The following is an 18,740-nucleotide window of genomic DNA, read 5'->3' on the forward strand; positions in this document are numbered from 1 at the left end:
ATCATTTTTTAAAACTTGATTCAAATTCCTCGTTAGATTTAGGTCAGGACTTTACCTACACATCCCTGGAAAACAGACCTACACATCCCTGGAAAACAGTTAGATACTACACTTTTCCCAGACTGTCCTACATGAATCCTGGTTCCTGAGGAGGAACGTTTCTGTCGCAAATTACAGCGTGCCATCTATAATAAAACAATGAAGCATGAAACATGCTTCATTGTTTTAACAGACCACTACACTGTAACAAAATGAGGAGGGGTACTAACCTTAAGCTACCATGATCACAATGTTATGACTGCTCATTGTTCGTTAATGCACTGCTTTACTTAGCAGTAACTTTGTTAATGCAATCAACATAGTAACACACTTACTGTAGCCATATCAGATATGAATGTTGCATAAAACTGGCGAAATAAGAGAAAATTCAAGCTTCCGCACCTATTTTTCAAAATAAGACAACCAGCTCTGCCGTCGGAGTTCATCCTTCACAAAAAAAACCGACACAAGACATACACTCCAAACATTCAAGATTAAATGTGTAGTAGTCAGAAATAAAACTATCAACACACTGTGGTGTTTAACCTAAAACACTGAAGCTAACTAACCAGTTACACTGACGATTCAACAAATACGCAGCTCCGTTAGCCAGTTAGTTTAATGTTAGCTAAGGTTTTATTTAAAACGAAAAGTGCCACGACAGCCTGAGCCTAAACACAAGAGTTAGCTGCCTTAGCTTGTCTCGCATACCGTTAGCATGCCTCTTCTTGTCAGCACCTGGTGGACATCCTCGCTTTTCATCAGTCGTGACCAGGCCGAGGCTCGCTTAACTGAGGCTGACTGCTGGCAGCCAAGCTCCAACACCGGGAGCATCTGCTGTGTGCGTGTGCGGTCCCCAGCTACCCGTCCTGGCACAACCTGACGCTGAGGAAGTCTCCTGGTTGGCTGCGGGTTAACATCCACAAGAGTGCTGATGATGTTCCAAGTCACCAGCAGCCCCCCTGACTGACTGACTGACTGACTACCTGGACAATTCTCTGTTTCCCCCCCCAGCTCGAGTGTAAATTAATACTCACTTGGACTGCAGAATGGCAAACGAGCCGTAACACATTGACTGAATCACAGGGAGGCAGAAGATGTGTTTGCCCAGGGCGGTCACTCAGGTCGGGTACTTTTCCTTCCAATGATCCCTGTGTGTCTCCGAGCTTCAAATGATCTCTCCACACTGCAATGGTGCTGAAAGACAGTGCAACGCGATTGGCTGGACCGAGCGGAACTCGGTGATCTGCAGGGGGAGTAGCAATGATGCATTCACGGACATAGGAAAACTCTAAATCGGGATTTCAAGTCTGAACTGATACAGTACAGTGCATAACAGGAAGAAATGCAATGATGTGCTAAAGAGTGAAAGCACCACTACTTTTCTTAAATGTATTTCTTGTATATTTAACATTTTACACAAATTATTATGGGAAGCTTATGATACCCAAGATATTTCACTCCTAATGCTACAGAAATGTTAATCAGATTTTGACTGACGAGCCAAAACAATATCTAAAATAATTTCAGTGTAACAATTGAATTCATTATTCCGACTCAAGATTTTCGTCTGATTTAATCTCAGACCAGTGGCATTTTTTGGATAAGGGTATTAAGGGCAGTTGCCCAGGACAGCATCAGCAAGGGGTGCTTGAGTGCCCAAGAAACAAAACATTAAAGGCTTTATTATTTCTAAGTTGCACTGTGAATTAGTTTCGTGTTGTATTTTTGCATCTATAGTAAATGAGGAGTTGGCACCCCCTGTTGCGTAGCCACACATATTATGCAATATGACTGGCCCGGGTAGCATTACCCTGAGAGTCCAAAGTCAACTGAGGYGTAACCAGGACATTTGAGAAAATTACATAATCACAGATCACAATTTCTGTTCAATTTTGTATCATGAAAGAAATCATGGAGAGGAGSAAATGTTGCGCTAACAGAAACCAGCATGCCCCAGCTACCTATCCTGTTGCTTATTGTGTGTACTTATTGTTTATGTGCATCTTTGGGTGGAGCAGGAAGGAGTTCTGCATCAGAGAATGCTGTGGGAATGCTACAGTAGACAGCTCAAGATAAAGTGCCCTCATGTGTAGTTTGTAGAACCTGTGRTCTGAGTTTTAAACATTAGATTGGTGATACTTTGTGGAACAGAAGGAAGTGTCTGCAGGTTTTATGACAAATTGGGATGACTTGATCCTGGAGACTGTGATACAAGCTGACAACTTGCATAATGTTAGGGACAACATGTCTAAGGTCATCTTCATCCTCCAATAATGAATATTTGTGGACTCTTAAATATTACTGAGCTCACTTTTATGGCATCATGCAATTTAACTTCCAATTTTAAAAACTGTTGATAAAGTATAAAGACAACAAACTAACATAACTTTTATATTAGTTTGGGGGATGGCTCTTGCCAGAACACCGCTTTGTCAGGCGAGTAATCTACTTTCAACTGTACATGTTAAAAATTATCATGTGACAAATTAAAACAATTATGAATGTTGAAGTCCTTTTGAAGTATCGAAGTTTTGCTTCTGCTTTACAAAGAAATCGGAAGGTGTGGCATTGTTGGTCTCGGCCATGGGTCTGCACACCGGAAACCAGCTGTTCCTTCACTTTCGCTTTACAGGATGAGAATCCCCCTCGTCGGTCATGAAAGTCGAGGTTCCTTTAAAAATATTTGCAATCTTAACTTTCCCGAAACGGGTTTTCTGTGTCTATACACCACGTAGTCTCTTTCCGTCTCTGGGTATTTCCCCAAAGGCGTCATCACTTGCAGACTGCCGTTTCCATTGAAGCCATTTTACAAAGCTATAAGGTAGGTCGCTTTGTGTAAATACTTTAGAGACAACAACAAAAACAACCACGAACCTCAATTCCACGTTAACTATTGCCATATTGAGTTAATGCTTTTCTTTTCTTTCCTTTTCTTAGTCGTCGTGAATTCACTTCTATCGACAAAACAACATGTCTCCGTTTGAAGAATATGACCATAGGATCAATACTATCGCGGAGGATCTGACAACTGGGGACCGTAAAAAGGCAATTTACCTTTGTGGGAGCTTGGTTACGGACAGCAGCGTGACTTGCGTCAGGGAGACTTTAAGAGTCAAAGTAAACTTTCACCCGAACCCTCCCCTGTTTATAATGTCCATCCTCAGGCAGCTAGGACGTTACGACATTCTAAAGAGAGTCTATAACGTGGACAGAAACGAGACAGAAAAGAAGATTCAGACACAAGTTCTCCCAAGATTCAGGTAATATACTTTGTTTACCTTCAGTTTCAGTAGTTGATGTTTCATTCACTAACGCATTTTGTCTTTTTGCAGAGTACTGATGGTTACTATAAGTGACAATCTCCAAATGGAGGATGTGGAGCAAATCAAATTTTTATTAGGCAGGACTTTATCCCATGAAAAAACAGAAAATGTCAAGGTAAACCCTTATATACTTTTACTTTCAGGCTGAGAGTGTGTATGGGTTTCTGTGACTATGTGCTTTGGCAATGGGAGGGTTTCACTTTGACTGAATGAAAAATCTTACAGATGATCTGTTACAGACCTTCTTGGAAGTGATGATTGAACTGGAGAAGCTGGATTTAGTGTCACCCGAAAGAGTAGAGCTTGTCGAGGACTGTTTACGAAATATTGGCAGGCTTGATCTGGCCAGAACAGTGGCTGCTTACAAGATGTCAGGTGAGAATATTAATTGAAGAAGTTAGTATTTAAATGCTTCAAATGACTCACGAGATGCTTATGAAAAGGGAACTGAAAACGAACAATTTTTTTTGGATTCTGAGCTGACTGAAATGGTTCATTAGGCATGCAACGAAGCTGAAGGTTTTTGCACTGGTTTTGATAGAACGGTGCAGTACAGTGTATTGTGTGTATTGATGCACAGTTGCAGATTTGCCAAGAYGCGCATACTGACCCCTGTCCACCACTAAAAAAGTAATAGTGTCCACCACTAAAAAACCATTACATTTGGACCATGTGGACTGTGATACAATGAGGTCACCTGGTCTGTTTAACCTTTACCATTATGGGTGTGTGTGTGCGTTACTTATCTGGGGGACATCTGACATCAGGATGCACTATTACAAAAATGCAAGCCCAACATCTGCTTAGGTTGTTTTAGGTTGATATCTGCTGGGAAACCACAGGTCCTGCATTCTAAGTGGATGTTACTTGCAAACGTATCACATCCCTCTGCATTGTTTAAAACTAGATTCACCCTGTCATGGAAATGGTTTTTACTTAGCGGCTCTTTCAGCAGGACAATGTGTTCGGCTAACAAAGGAGAAATGGTTCAGGGTTGGTTAAGAGTAGCATAATGACAGGTAATATTCTGATTAATGTAAAAGAACTGTGTGTTGAGTGAGTTGGTCACCGACTTGTAAATTTAACCTAACAGATCTAATTACAGTGCTAAAGGCAGATTTCTTAGCTGAAGATTTAAATATGCAACAATGTATTGTTCTGTTTCATAACCATAATTTGCAAATGTTTCTTGCCAAAGTCTATATTGTTCACAGTTTCTATTCAAGTCCTTAGGTCTAGTTAAAACCAAAGTTTTTTTTAAATAGTTTATTACTTTTCAATGAAGTGTTTCTTTTTTAAAGATAGTTATTTCATTTGAAAGTCTGAGTATGATCAAGTTTGTCCAAATAATAATGAGGATTTTAAAGGTTAATTAGAAAATATGGTCTGTTATGTACACCTTATTTAGCATCATTTAATTGTTAACAGGAGCAGTGGGTGATTGTTCTTCAGGTTTATCGAAGGTTTTTGAGCCCAGTCTTTGTTCCAGAATAATTTCAGATTAATGCGGTTTCTGTCTGTAGAGCAATTTAAAACTGACCTATGAGTTATGCAGGCATAAAAAACAATAAATCCAGAGATGACATCATTTTGTGTCGTACAATATATAATTGAACAAAATACGACTTAACATCGGAAGCAATTTTGTTTCAGGTGCAATGTTTGCTCGTAAGTTTTCAAATGTTTGTTGCTACATAAAATGAAATATTAAATATAGTTTGATGGGTATAAAATCTGATTTTAACACCAATGAAAAAGCTATTATACCGAAAGATTTAGTGTCTTGTGTCRTGATTGATTGCAAACCATGTCAAGACTGAACAAACATTTACATATAAAGATTATTAAAAACCTAAAAGAAAAAATCATTTTAAAAAAGTCTGAGGAAACCGTAGAGGACTTTTGGTCAAGATCACTTTAAACAAATTACAGAAAGTATTTGTCTAGTTTACATCGAAGCACAAGAAACAAGTGCTGAGTCAAGACAGCCCTGGCACACTGGTTAGATAATAAAAATATATGAACATTATATGCTACTCTTGTTAAGCTTTTAGCTAATAGGAATGGATAGTAATTGTCTCTCATCCTCTGTTCATTTTACAGGTGCAACATCTGAACACTCTTTGCCTCCACAACACAGTGGTCAAGCTGCTGTGAGTACAATATTGAAAAAAGATCACAATTTATATAAGGTATAAAATGGTATTGTGTGTTATATTTGACATCACACCTTACTGTTCCTTACTGTAGATCAGTGGTCCCCAAACTTTTTCCTGTGAGGGCCACAAAACATTTCCCTTCTCTGGTGGGGAGCTGGAGTCAGTTTGGTTTCTCGATTGATTTTCACCCAGAAAGCACATGGGCAAAAACCGTTAGTGAAACTGTCACTGGGACTGACTGGTATATATTCCATTGAGGGAAAGTAACTTTAACATATGAATTCCTCATACGTTAACATAAGCTGCTACTTACAGGCAATGCTTCGAAGAATTCGACCTGGAATGCTGCGTTCATAACAAACACGTGTGTTCATCTGCTCTAGCAAACAACTGTACTGACATAACATAAAAGTCAAGCAGTTCCCTAAAAGCCCAACAGATGGCAGCAATGCGCCATGCAAAATAAAACACCCACAGTTTACAGGACACACTTCCTGCTATAGAGCCCCCTGGTGGTTGAAGAAAAAGCCACATATAAACTGGAAAATACAATATATGAAAAAAAATCTGAATGCTTTCCACAAGAGGTGGAAAGTTTGGGGACCACTGCTTTAGATTAAGTATCTATAGGAATTTTTACAACTAATCTTGCCTTTTCATCTGATTTGATTTTCATCAAATTTGTATTTGTTAGAAAAAAAGGATTTTTGGCAATTAAAATTGTATTTTGGATAGTTTAAATAAATAATTAGAATTCCCCAATTGACATTTTTACCCACAGTAAATGACCCTAAATCTGTGCTTTTATTACTGTGATGGGTTTGTAATGATGCATTAATGACACATGTATRTTTTTACATTTTAGAGTCAACCTGACCAGTACAACTTAAGGGCCGATCAAAGAGGAGTTTGTGTTATTATTGACTGCGTAGGTAATGATGGAGGTGAGAAAAAAACATTTATTTAAGAAGAGGTACCAAAACAACAACAACAAAACTTTGATTTCCATCCAAAATATTCAGTAAAATGTGGAATCATCGTAAGTGCAAAGCACCTCGTTGTTGTTTTTATTCCTCTTCGTCATCATTTTATAACAGATGCTTTGTGTTGCTGTTAGTTTTCAGAGCTATTGTTCAAAGTGTTTTGAAGCAGGCCCTCCCTACACACAGGTCAAGGTTAACATGTTGTGGGAAAACAAAAATATTAAGAAATAATTGCATCTATAAGTTGCAGGAGTCTGGCCCTTGAAGACTCCAGTTTGAGACCACGACTTAAATACTGTAAATCTAAAAAAAAATAATAATAAAAAAATGTATTCATGAACTTTTTAAGTTGACCAGATGTATTTAAAAATTCTCATATTTAATCCATCACGCTCTGTTTCCATGAATTATAAGTATGATATATATGGAAGGTGGAGTGGATGATCAGTGATATTATGTTAAAGGTCTTTACCATAGGTGGCAACACATTTACTCACATCTATATAAAGTGATATACAAAATGATTGTTTAGTGTCTGATCACAATGTCTTTTTTGTAATTTCATGTCATCTTTTCTTCCTCAGGAATGTTAGAAAACACGTTTAAGGCTCTCCACTTCAACATTCTCTACCACACCATGCTGGGTGCTAATGAGATTTTGGAAACTCTTAAAGAAGTCTCCAAACACAGACAGAGCCGCAACGAGGATGCTTTTGTCTGCTGCATCATTAGCCGCAGCTTAGATGACAATATCCTGGGTACAGACTCGTATGGTAGAGGTCTTTCTGCCAAAAACATCAGAGATCTCTTCTTAGGTGACACTTGTCCTATGATGGTCGGCAAGCCGAAACTTTTCTTCATCCAGAGCTACGTGGCTCCCGAGTCTGAGCATTTGGAGCAAGACGGCTGCAATGGCTTAGCCATGAGAGAAAACCTCCCCACAGAAGCAGACATACTCTGGAGTCACTGCTGGACAGATGAAAGCCAGCTGCTACAAGAGCAGCATCACTCTGTTTACCTAAAAGCACTGACTGATGCCTTAAGCAAAGCCAAGAGGTGGTAATATTCCCAATAAAAGTCAACTATGCTCAACATCGTGTTCTGCTCATCTAAACTGCTTCTGTCATTATCTTCACAGGAAAACAGATCTGCTTGATCTTCAGATGAAGGTGAATGGAGCCATTTATGACCATAACCAAAAACACCCTGAAGCAAATTATCGATGTGATGTAAAACACACTCTGAGAAAAAGTCTTTATCTAGAATAGAAAAGTGGCAGAAACATTATGACTTTTACTAAGCACCTAAAACTGTGGCACTGAACTCACTACATGCCTCGTGAAGAACATGTTTTCTATGTCTTTACTGACCTCTAGTGGTTAAAATGAAAGAAGACACTATAGAGGCGTAATAATGGCTTAAACGTTTATTTATTTCAGTAATTTAATTCAAAAAGTTAAAAATCATATATTATAGAGATTCATTGCAAACATGATGATATATTTCCAAAGTTTAAACCTGTTAGTTTTGATATTTGTGGCTTACAGCTAATGAATTCCTAAAATTCAGCGTCTTAGAAAATTCTAAGAACAATAACAAAGCATGTTTAATACAACAATTAAATTTGGGGTTTTATGAGCTGTAAGTTATAATTTTTAAAATTAGTGACAACAAAATGTCACTTTTTCAATTGAATGATTACCACTTTTTAATTAAATTTCTATAGCAAACTGTATTCTTATGTTTATGTGCTGTAATATTTAAGTATGTTTTCTCACACACAAACTAAAGTCTGAAAACTCATTTTATTGATTAACATTAGAAAAGCTGAAAATTTGTAATAACTGTCAACTTCTTTTGAAATATTTGACTTGCAGATCAGTTCCCTTTTCAATTATTTTCAACTCTTTTCGCACATACAGACATATACAACCATTGAACATGACCTCTGTTGTGGTGACTTTACATGACGTTCACTGCGACTATCTTTACATTTTTAGACATTCTTTGTAAATGAAGGACTCTAGGAATTTTCTCATTCATGTTTTTTTTATTTATTAAACTGAAAAATTCTTTATTTTTTTTTATCAAGCAAAAAATGTCATTAAAATTAAATTTTACATCAACAACTAGTTGGCAGCTAATGGCAAAAAAAAAGAATAAAATAAAAATCAGACTTCATCATAAAGAAGTAAAAAATTAATTGTACACTATGCTACCTTCATACCCTGTAGGGTTTGAATCATTTCAGGTTTGTGCTTTGCTAGTCTTCATGAAATCTCAAATCTAATTTATATATTTATGTTGTTGTCAGGCATGTGTTGCCCATTTTATGCATGTGTTGCCCATTTTACAAAGCCTTTTGTGTTTTTATTCACTTTATTTGAAAACTCTAACTAAAATGAACATTTTTAACAATCAGCTAATAGAGAAGATCCTTAAGACACGAATGATGTCAGATATCTAAAACCAACAAACTGTTGACACTTTTCCTGGTGAAACTGCTTTCATTCATTTTATTGTCATTAACTTTCAGTGAGGTCTTTGCTGAATATGATATATCTGGTAACCCTTCATGTTGATGTTCAGTGCAAAAAGAGGGAAGCTGAAGAGAAATCGGATATAAAGATGTAAATTCAAGGTAGACCAAACATGCAAAGCATTACGTCATATGAAAAATCTCAACTAAAATCATTGGGCAGACAAAATAAACATTAAAAACTTTTGAAAATATAACTAAGCAATTGTTTTCTGTTACCTCGCTGATCCTTTTACTACTTTACATTATTTTCTCTTGTTTTGTTATTAATTTTTATATCTGAAGGACATTTGTCATTTTGTATTTATGTAGTACAAAAGTCGTCTTTTTTGTTGTTTTTTTACGTTCCTGAGATGTAATGTATTTGTATTTGATGTATCTAATATTAAATGTAGCGTTTTCATTAGCAGGACCTCATGATAGCAGAGATGCAACCCTATGTAATTAATCCAGGTTTTGTGCTTCTCTTTGTAAATTATTACTCTGATTAATAAATGACTATTTATTTATTTATTATTTACCTCACAAATTATTAACCTGTGATGGCTAGAAGTGTACAATCTCCATGATATATTCATGGGCATTGTTATCTTTTGAACAAAAACACTAACATTATTTTGGAATGTGTTTCATTGCTTATTTATTTCTGCTTGACAAGCAACAGAAATAATGTTGGTTGTCATTATTGGGAAGAGGAAGTGGTATGGATTTCATCTTTATGTCAACTCTGACAAATATATGATATCGGCGCTCAGGAAATCCTGACTCAAATCTTCACACTAAACTTGAAGGCCAAACTTGACCAAACTTTGAAATCGGGTTGTCTCTTATATGACTATTTAACTTGTCTATGACCCGTGTACACTCACAGATCTTCTACCGCACTTTTTCATTCCACTCAATTTTTCATAAACTTGCTTGAAAATATTCTCATTTACCATTTGCTTTTTGTAGCTTATCAATAACTGCTATATAAGTGTCTTCTCCATGACTTCGTAAAAGCGACCCAACATATATTCAGCCTACTGTTTTGGACCCCTGCCCTAAAATCTTTGCACAGTGTAAATCTCAGTGATTGTTTTGTTGACTGACAGTTTTAGTAAGCTGCACCAATTTGTTTTCAAAATGGAAAACAGATTTATGTAAACACACCGACAAGAGTTTGATAGTAAATTGAATGCCGCAGTGGTAGCTTAATATTTTACATTTCATTTTCACTTAACTGTTTGCAAATAAATCTCAGTGAATAACTGAACATTTCTCCATGGCTTTGGGAGTGCAATAAAAATACATTTGGATTCCCCCTGCTTTACTTTACCTCTCGGTACTCTGAGTGAGACATTCAACAAACTGGAGAGAAACCAAATGTCCATAGATTATTTTTTAGTTTTTAGCTTCAAAAACATTTCATCCATAATGTAACGTTGACAAATTTACACTAAAGTTCTTTATTTGCTTGATATGGTATGCTGTCCTTTGCTGAGTAAATTAATTGAATTTTTAAACTGAATAAACAATGCAACCTGACAGATTTAGGGGGTTAATTTATGCACTACTTGCACAATGTGTAAGCAAATAAAAAATGTGCAAGTGGTCCCTCCAATTTAATTCTGCTCATTATAATTTTTAATGTGTAGATTATAAAATGCTTATAACAATTCTATCAAAAATACCTTATCATTAGTCTGATTTTTTTTCCCTACCATACTTTTTTCTTCCACTCAACTTTTCTTTAATATGCTAAATATGCATTTTCCCCAAATATTTTCTGCCTTTCTGTGGTTGTGGCTTTCTTTAAATTTCATTTACGTCGTAGACAGCACAGGAATGCTTCTGCAAATCTCAGAGTATTGTAAGTGCCTCAAAAATATGACAGTAGGAGGCAGGCAAGTTGTGTAAGGAGCTCTAGCACAGAGTTCACAAACACACGCTCACACACATACGAGCTACCCTCGTCGTGAACGCGCGCCGTGAGGACTGCTGTTGCTATGATGCAATGGCCACTGCGCCGTGGGAAGCGAGCGAGGAGTTGAATGAGTTTCCTCCACAGTTGAGGACACACAGCCGCCGACCGAGCCGACAGCCGCGGACACACCGATAGAAGCCTTTCCGGACTCTGTGCATGGAAACACGGATCCAGGTGTGTCCACTAGCCTTGCAGCTAGCCGTGTCATGAAGGTTGGGAGAGATTTCACACACCTTTGCGAGACGTAGCAGCAGCAGCGAGGCAGGAGAGGCACCAACACCCTGTTCGCTCTGAGCCGAAACGCACCCAGGAGCGCCTGTACACTCCGGTTTATTTATTTATCTTTATTCATTATTATTAGTCACGTTTTGTGGCATTGTCCTCATCGCCTCAGCGGACCGCATTGTACTGGACCACCATGGCTGAGAGAACCTCCGCCGGGTTGCTCTCAATGATGCTGGAACCCACGCCGGCGGTCGCGATGACCCTTCCGGCGGAGGTCCGGGAGAAGCTGGCGGAGCTGGAGCTGGAGCTGTCTGAAGGTAAGTTAAGCTCGGACTGCAGGCCAGTGTGTCCTGACTGGGGTCTTCCTTTAGGTGTGACAGCTTTCAGGACCACCGCCCTTTATTTTGACTTTTTGTGTGACACTGTTTGAAAACATATCAGCATCACTGTAGCCCCTCTTATCTGTTTATTTTGAAGAAAAATGCCCCAAATGAACTTCTACCTTTTTGTATCCTCTCATAACAGGGACTTAAGGGTCAGGAGGTTATGACTCACAATGAATTTAATTCAAAGTGTTTTTGTCCTGAAGTTTTACAATTGATCACAGATCAATCCTATCTGATCAAATGGACCTAACCCAACAACTACACTGACACACCCATGATACTGATGTATGCTTCACTCAGTCTCCTCTGTTAGAAGCATATAAAAGTTATCCATCCATCCATCCATCCATTTTCTATACACCCTTGTCCCTTAGTGGGGTCGGGAGGGTTGCTGGTGCTCATCTCCAGCTAACGTTTCGGGCGAGAGGCGGGGTCACCCTGGACAGGTCGCCAGTCTGTCGCATATAAAAGTTATAACCACTGTATTTATTCTAAAAGCAGCTTTAATAATTTTACTTAATGTCAGGTTTTGTTTACTTGCAAAATCCCTTTTAATGCTTCAACTATGGCTTTTATTGTAAACAGAGCCCAAAGCATTAAAACAAAGCAGATTACTCAAAAGGTATTGATCAACACCATTGATTTCAATCTGTTATCTGAAATGTATCTTTTATTTTAAAAAAATATACATGTTTTTCTCACATTAGCTCTATGAATGCATAACCACAAAATCGCTTCAACCGACAAAATGTTGTTTAAGCCACCTCATTGCAGTTTTTTCCTGCATTGTGTCCACTTTCCATTAGCCCTTCCTGCTTGATCCTTCCAAAGATTGGAATTAGATTTCTTCATGTTTGCTAATCACAGGACTTAACGCTAAGTTGTTGTAAATCAGCTCCTTACAGCGGGCTCATTGGTTGCTGGTAAGCAGAAATCCTCACAATGCACTAATCTAGTCCTCTGAACAAAAAGAAAGAAGTGCTTGTTTTTGTCCACAAAGGGCTTCTGTTGTTTTTTTTTGGGGTTAATTCAGTGAGACTCATTGTTAAGCTCTTTCCTATTATCTAGTAAAATTAGCTAAGCTGTAATAAAGTTCTGCTAATTAATGACCTACATTAATTCTGATTAGATTTGTCATTTGACCCGTTTTGTTTTTTTCTCTCTTTTTTTTGTGAGATTAACAGAGGAGGTCAGGTCTTGAGTCACATTTTAGATGTCACTTTTTTCTCTTTGGGGATTGTCTCTGCTGCAGAATCCCACCATGGTTAGAAGTAGATCCAAGGTGCATACACTTTAACAACCACATTAGCTGCCTCTGAAGCCTCTAATGGAATACACATGTTTTCAAGAGTGGCTACCCGTCTAATCTATATATGTCCAGTTTCCTCTTCCTGCTCTCCACATGTCACATCCTGCTTTGTCCCAGCTCAGATAGCACTATCTCCTTTCTTTTCTGCCACTGACATCCCGAGTTGTCCCTTTCCAAGTCTTGTCTCCTGTTCCGTGTTTGTCTCCAGGCCTCGCTGCCTCCATACTTCCTATATTTTTTTTCTGATCAAAGAAAGGAATGTCATGTTCTGCAGGCTAAAGAGATGACTTCTTTTTCGCTGCTCCCTCACTGACTATTCCTGTCTGCTGCTCTGAACTTTTCACCCCTTAATGATGCTCTTAAAATGCATCCCCCCTTGTGTTGTGTCTGAGTACAGTATATTTTAGGTAACTCATTTCATCAGAAGCAGATGAAAACCTGCAAGTCCTGCGGTAAAGATTTCTATGCTTCAAAATGAGCTCTTCTGCCTGAGACAGAAAATCTAGACACATTTCTCTCATATTGAGAAGCATACCTTGGTTCCTTTTGCATATCTGAGTGAATCACTTGATGTGCGAATGTCATGAAACATTTTATTCATGCAAAGTGTGATGCACACTATCCTATGCTGTTTATCAGATGGATTTGTCTGAGTAGTATCAGTTTGAAGCTATCCAGCAGCACAGATAGATAATATTCCAGCGTCAGCATCTAGGGCCAGCTGATGTGTGAAATAAACAATCTGCAACAATCTTATAACTGTAATGGTAGGCAGGTTTTCCTCCAGGGATGTATTCATTTTCAAATTCTCTTGTTTTTGTTTCTATTTTATTGGGTAAGTGTTTAAAAGATGTTGCGAAATCTGCTTTGCAGCTGTCCAGTAATTACTTTTTTTAAATAATGCACCATAATCTCAGCAAGGAAAATGATAAAACTCCCACATTTACTTTAGCGAAACAGATGAGACAGTGCTTTATTTCTTATGTGGTTTGTAATTATCATCCAGATAATTCTGCAACTTTCCCAAACTGGATCCACCTCCAATCAAATTCTCAGCTTCGTGGCTATTAGAAAGAACCTGTTATCTCTCATCTGCTGACCTAAATGCAGATGATGGCCAAAAGATAGGGCATAAAGGAGGCCAAGAAGATGGATGATCCCCATTATCTCCTGCAGGGAAGAAGTCGAGAGCGAGACGTGTCTGCTGAGTAATTCATAGAGCTTAGTCTATCATTCCCTGGGTTTTCTGCCTTCCTCCTCCATTTGCTCTCTAAACCCTCTGATTACAATGTCATTTTTAGTCCAGCACTGCTGAAGTTTGCATGGGTAAATGCCAGAGCTTTGACTTGTCATTGCCCTTGTTTACAATGCACCCATTGAGCAAACATTTACAGGGGAGTTATGTGTTTTGTCTTGTTTATGGTCACATGCATGCACTGGAAATGTATGCTGAGGAGTGCACAGAAAGTGTGCTGAGGACAGAATAACTAATTCTTTGAAACCTAAGCTATAAATACATATTAAGATATTCTTTATCATTTATCACATTGTTTCATTAAGGATACAGGCTCTAGATTTTTATCTCTGTCCTAGAATCTGCTGCTGGTTTGACCCAATTTCCCCATGGAGATCATTAAAGTTTCACTATTTATCTAAGCTGTTAGATAAGGTAGAGCATAATTTGCTGTATTCCAGCAGGTGAACAAGTCTGTCATAGGATAATAGTCCTCATAAGATGAGGACAGATGGTTTCATTATAACTGCGGTACAATACAAAAATAATAATATCTAGAGTTTGTAAAGTACTGCTAATATATATATTTGGGATTTTAAATCTAGAATAAATGTAACGTTATACATATCTGATGAGCTGAGGGGGAATAATAATTGTTTAATTGGCATAAATATTTGTTCAGACTCCYTTAATGTGATCCCCCCCAAAACATCTAGATTAATGCAATCAAAGGTTTAAAGGTTTGATTATAAAACATCTCAAACATTGACATTCGGAACACTGTTAATCTGTGAATGTTAAAAGAAGTATGACAGATCTGCAAAGATATTCTGGAGGAGCTTCAGATATCAGTTTATTAGTTGTGCATTCAAACAGTTTTGGCCCTTGTGAAAGAGTGGCAACAAGTAAGGAATTGTTGAAAGAAAGCAATCAAAAGTCCCACTTTTAGTTTGCCTCAAGCCATGTAGGGGCACCAGCAAAGATATGGAGGAAGGTGTTCTGTTCAGATGAAATCAAACTTGAAGTTTTTTGGAATACAAGCAAAACACAAAGTGTGGTGCAAAAACAACACAGAACAAACAAAATGCATGTCAATTTTTCAGATAAAAAAAAAACAACCCAATAAAAACATTTTAGTATTTGAAATAAAAAAGAAATTTGATGGGGTATTAATACTAGCACGGTATCATACATTTAAAGCCACTTTATTGAATCTAAGGTTATCTTTCTGCTAGATATGATTTTCTTTAGTCAGCGTTTGTTTTCCAGTTGAACCTAAAACTTGGTTGTTGTCCTGAAAGGAGGGTGTGGTTAGTGGATAGCTTTGGTGGCCAGCTCTTTGTAAACCTGCTCTGTGGAAAGTATGACTGTTCAGGAAACCCCAGTGAGCTGGACTCCCGAGTTTGTTAGGAAAAGACCACATCTGTCAACCACTGTTTAGAGATACCAAATCATTCTGTGGTACCTACTGTCCAAAAGGACATGAAATTAAAAAAAGGATACCACTGGACCTGCTGTGAATTTAGCCTGTTGTTTCASACMMAMWMRYRMAYRMAYAYAYACASMMAYWCWSWMWYRMSWRSKKGMARYWWRKRKAGRSSAWTTARSMYGAYWRYCRWRKSWKYTTTSRRCWRTRSKMSKRWRCKSKRYWAYMSGRWKMAAWSMSASGMATGYWSAGKSWKWMMRYSYMYASTYYRKSYRSWRWRRCYSYWSKSMRGKMMWSSARSMSMKAMMSWWSYWGYWSWRMKKCAMCMSYWYYAYMRWYTRSKMSRSKKWSCASYMYWMAWATTTMRAGGKTGTKCCTSRKWWYWKWGTARMRMWKYWKRWWSWKKTGYWGMTSTCMWSMWRRWCMKYWKKYKWSWCMSKSCMMWYYWGKRMASRWKYMWYYKTGTTGTRYAKWTTYKMCWTYWKTWRMYTTTGKYTSTSWYTYKKRKTKYWWYRWKKRRYYKKYYWWTCMSRTYYTKWYTTKRTKWYAKACCRYRKARCKWTGTKWKGKYTKWASYCAYMAWTKWMSTMSWSTWCAYGYTRKTRKWYYWSWTSCAWSCMTKKYKYTYYTYKMWYYSMTKGSYYMTWGTKTWYTYWWWSMAYWYCTYYGYYYCCYSWMWRTCTKYRTAYKSTRKKWSMCATSAMWRYWTWWWKWAMKRYWKKWTKTMRMWSTRKRTYWGARWTMTMTAWWTKTTWCWMRAWWTYWWCARMYMKTKTKRRGWYWMMATRRTYWWWWTWTTTYMWYYWSWWAMMKYAYTGKRMYWKWWYWRSSWKYAAAKTRYKMWWAYKTKCWGWWRCWRGKWSTTRRKYYWMKRAKWAWWASWYYMKWMSWWWWKKWKYMAWTAYTTYYWYKGAMMWYAWAAMWWMMWWMYAWMTRWWMAWYYKWYWTTTYYTMCKTGSKWKTYWRWAAWRYTKSMSWYWMMWYSWCASWMWMSCMRAWSKWRRAYKWASWWWWWMTWWKTGAAARSTRTRMTKWRAMMARMRKSKARMRGTWRWKWMWGTSRTKKWRWRYYYTCAKMKTYTWWRYWKWWMWYRKKTSWAMKSMAAKSMRYYWTGSGRRMWAWACSSWWWTWWCWSAAMAKKTWTGRYWKAWCWTTRKSMKMAWCMMRKTTWYWKWGYWSWWYYYMYMAAMRWWMAGTMARKWWTKYRGWAMRMGMYWRWRSGMWWYKYTRWYMMWRSAGRCYRYRYTGMYMWYYTSRAKGATWCWSWRYMMAKWWMMAMYYMAKTWYRSSWGRYWYTYYKWRSWTWAKGYTKSTGKKSKSWAWYAGWGRRSMKTMCMRAKTTAARYSYWKRSTGMSMYKTCAYTTSWWKWRAYYYMKYWYSYKCYKWRGASWKRARYTMMACSWASYWYCTRRKKGMSWMMWTRWSRYATWRAAASWKWKTWWAAARAWRARMARCAMATKYMKMKRWAWATSMYAKSRAKAWARWAWATYWWSWRWSYCWGKKYAGRSWWYSRRKCYRKKRMMWYMRMKWYACAMWKWMMAKKRTYWWTKMMMRYSAAMGSMWGRSRRKTTTRWKMAKWSKKMARWSAWWYKAYWCWWWKKWSAWRSCAMWKTAWARAMMWMAWWWWWSYMCTMAAMMWMARYWAKWMWWRWSWRWWCWWKSAKWMTWWAYRMMMTWRSTWAAKRWKWWMMTKYKAWAYWYMAATWYKKWYARKAYWKKTTKKYSRSKWGKMMAWYWMRWWTKRSCKKRRSRKSAMAKKMKKAGYMWCASYASWSYRYYYWYAARKWRMWYMWYRWRYTWAAKMTTTSATKTKTYYKSTKTTYWWWTGWCWMMAWAWTAMMWYWAKTSWKMYRYTKWASAWWMAARYWRSWYRTRGWWWYWSASYWWWSWWWYWRAWRYWRASWTWYWKTKSWYSTWWWAAYYTMRMCAAAWWTYAKMWWMWRRRWTKKTWRTTKYARYMTTWKTGSWYMTRGTWARWWWMTYWRSATMWTTWYRKATMWWSWWMRMYKMYMWCTKAWKTCWRYWMWKCYRYWKMWSASYMTWTTTAKYAKGRSMWRASAYKKWSWYACACWCYRKGWKYWCMMYMWKTKWATTMTAARYMWRRSSRRSMMMYWKGYKTTWSYKKKRMSMMYWMMMRKYTWAKSWTTWMTTWTKKATTTGMKYCTTWTYKRAWKRYTYKYWYYYTTTKTWKMMTSASTWKRWWKWYRKWRYTCAGKYWKYWAWSTWSCAWTCTYWSAYTWWYWYMTRMWYWKCAWGRSATMWYWKWMCWTWTTCYKKMAACAYTWWWYWKKWWWKRAMWYWARMKYRWWRTRKSMYRYKRKAWRAWMKAYTGYSMTRRRWYSYRACMRTMKWRCKTMSYWWKYWTTYWKRGRGWWRYKTYRKMMTMWACCARKGARCCAMWGRSSWWRWKKWTRAMYYCAYWTKTASAWAWRWWWMWAKKRKKSGYWRSYAKYSTTKYWRKWYTYSKWYRAAKWAMMATGMKTMAYWYSSSWYKKSYYWKKKYKKKCAAWSMWTMRKGAMTKYYTSYKWCYKYYTKWGGRRSRRGSAGRCWKRMAGARYKCWACMTGMKYWRMRKSRYKYYWRYMKGMARRRTSYRWYSRRCWCAGRSWMSYRAAWRKYKWSMYTKWTTTWMRKYTSYCTYKMKMMMWAWWKMMAYMWSKYWKCCTGMCYRYMTCWRAYRCTRWGKCWGWTKWMTYWKRSWWRGMWRWWWYAAWWRWTAAAMTGCWWKAYRGRKTYKSSWRWWSCWSKAARMRYRSARSARKSAMRRKKMWRGASRRKYYRKSAMWSWTRYWRWCYKSTWTWAYTYYCTKYYTSYMTKTTWGYTTKKTTWRAKMAATRKRARMRSCWRCWSWRRTRWYKKSKKSWSRKMARARRYWARWRMRGMWGSSYGGATMRRSARYMYWSMSGSKGSARRWRYWWGYAKWYWKMWAWWKWMTGKRMWRYRSYGKKWSSYAWKMWMWTAWWYRTSARCAGWGRRMWWWMYAYKWMWKGMRSRSMYRKYAKYWWWRRASWWKSYWGMWGRTKRMWTTRYWKRMWYTSTMKSMMTWTWWMARMAWTWRRRMWAYYTMTWWYYYYCMWTTTTWCTWMMTRCYTKTKKWYKTYYCAKSWRWTTWWKKSMGMRRASAAMCSMGTWCKMTRKWWWSWWW

General features: G+C 37.3%; 3 protein-coding genes across 14 annotated transcripts in view; 2 read left to right on the plus strand and 1 right to left on the minus strand.

Annotated features, from left to right (window-relative positions):
* LOC103461646 (protein FAM126B) overlaps positions 1-1,248 on the minus strand; it is a 43,262-nt gene extending 42,014 nt beyond the window's left edge. The window contains exons 1-2 of one of the 3 annotated variants that reach the window (XM_017303685.1): positions 1,077-1,248; positions 751-945 (exon numbers count right to left, since the gene is read on the minus strand). The gene's annotated coding sequence lies outside the window, so the exon portion shown is untranslated. The remainder of the gene's footprint in view (positions 1-750; positions 946-1,076) is intronic. The other 2 variants (XM_017303684.1, XM_017303686.1) reach the window with 2 other exon arrangements.
* A 1,376-nt stretch (positions 1,249-2,624) lies between these two features.
* LOC103461648 (CASP8 and FADD-like apoptosis regulator) lies at positions 2,625-9,559 on the plus strand. 2 transcript variants are annotated; one of them, XM_008403931.2, is made up of 8 exons: positions 2,625-2,863; positions 2,980-3,302; positions 3,375-3,480; positions 3,605-3,740; positions 5,469-5,557; positions 6,390-6,468; positions 7,092-7,563; positions 7,646-9,559. In XM_008403931.2, exons 2-8 carry the CDS (start codon positions 3,013-3,015, stop codon positions 7,773-7,775), a joined length of 1,302 nt encoding a protein of 433 aa, XP_008402153.1. In that variant the 5' UTR covers positions 2,625-2,863; positions 2,980-3,012; the 3' UTR covers positions 7,776-9,559. The 2 variants fall into 2 exon arrangements, with proteins under 2 accessions (XP_008402153.1, XP_008402154.1); XM_008403932.2 differs by having other exon boundaries at positions 5,469-5,518.
* Positions 9,560-11,002: 1,443 nt separating this feature from the next.
* The window catches only part of dip2a (disco-interacting protein 2 homolog A), an 86,901-nt gene continuing 79,163 nt past the window's right edge, over positions 11,003-18,740 (plus strand). For 8 of the 9 annotated variants that reach the window (XM_008403913.2, XM_008403915.2, XM_008403914.2 and 5 more), the window contains exons 1-2: positions 11,008-11,186; positions 11,374-11,554. In XM_008403913.2, coding sequence (XP_008402135.1) covers positions 11,169-11,186; positions 11,374-11,554 — 199 coding nt within the window. In that variant the 5' untranslated portion in view covers positions 11,008-11,168. Of the gene's footprint in view, positions 11,187-11,373; positions 11,555-18,740 lie in introns of all 9 variants that reach the window. The other variant, XM_008403925.2, reaches the window with a different exon arrangement.

The sequence above is a fragment of the Poecilia reticulata genome, linkage group LG2 (genome assembly GCF_000633615.1).
Source record: "Poecilia reticulata strain Guanapo linkage group LG2, Guppy_female_1.0+MT, whole genome shotgun sequence".
NCBI classification, from domain to species: domain Eukaryota; kingdom Metazoa; phylum Chordata; class Actinopteri; order Cyprinodontiformes; family Poeciliidae; genus Poecilia; species Poecilia reticulata.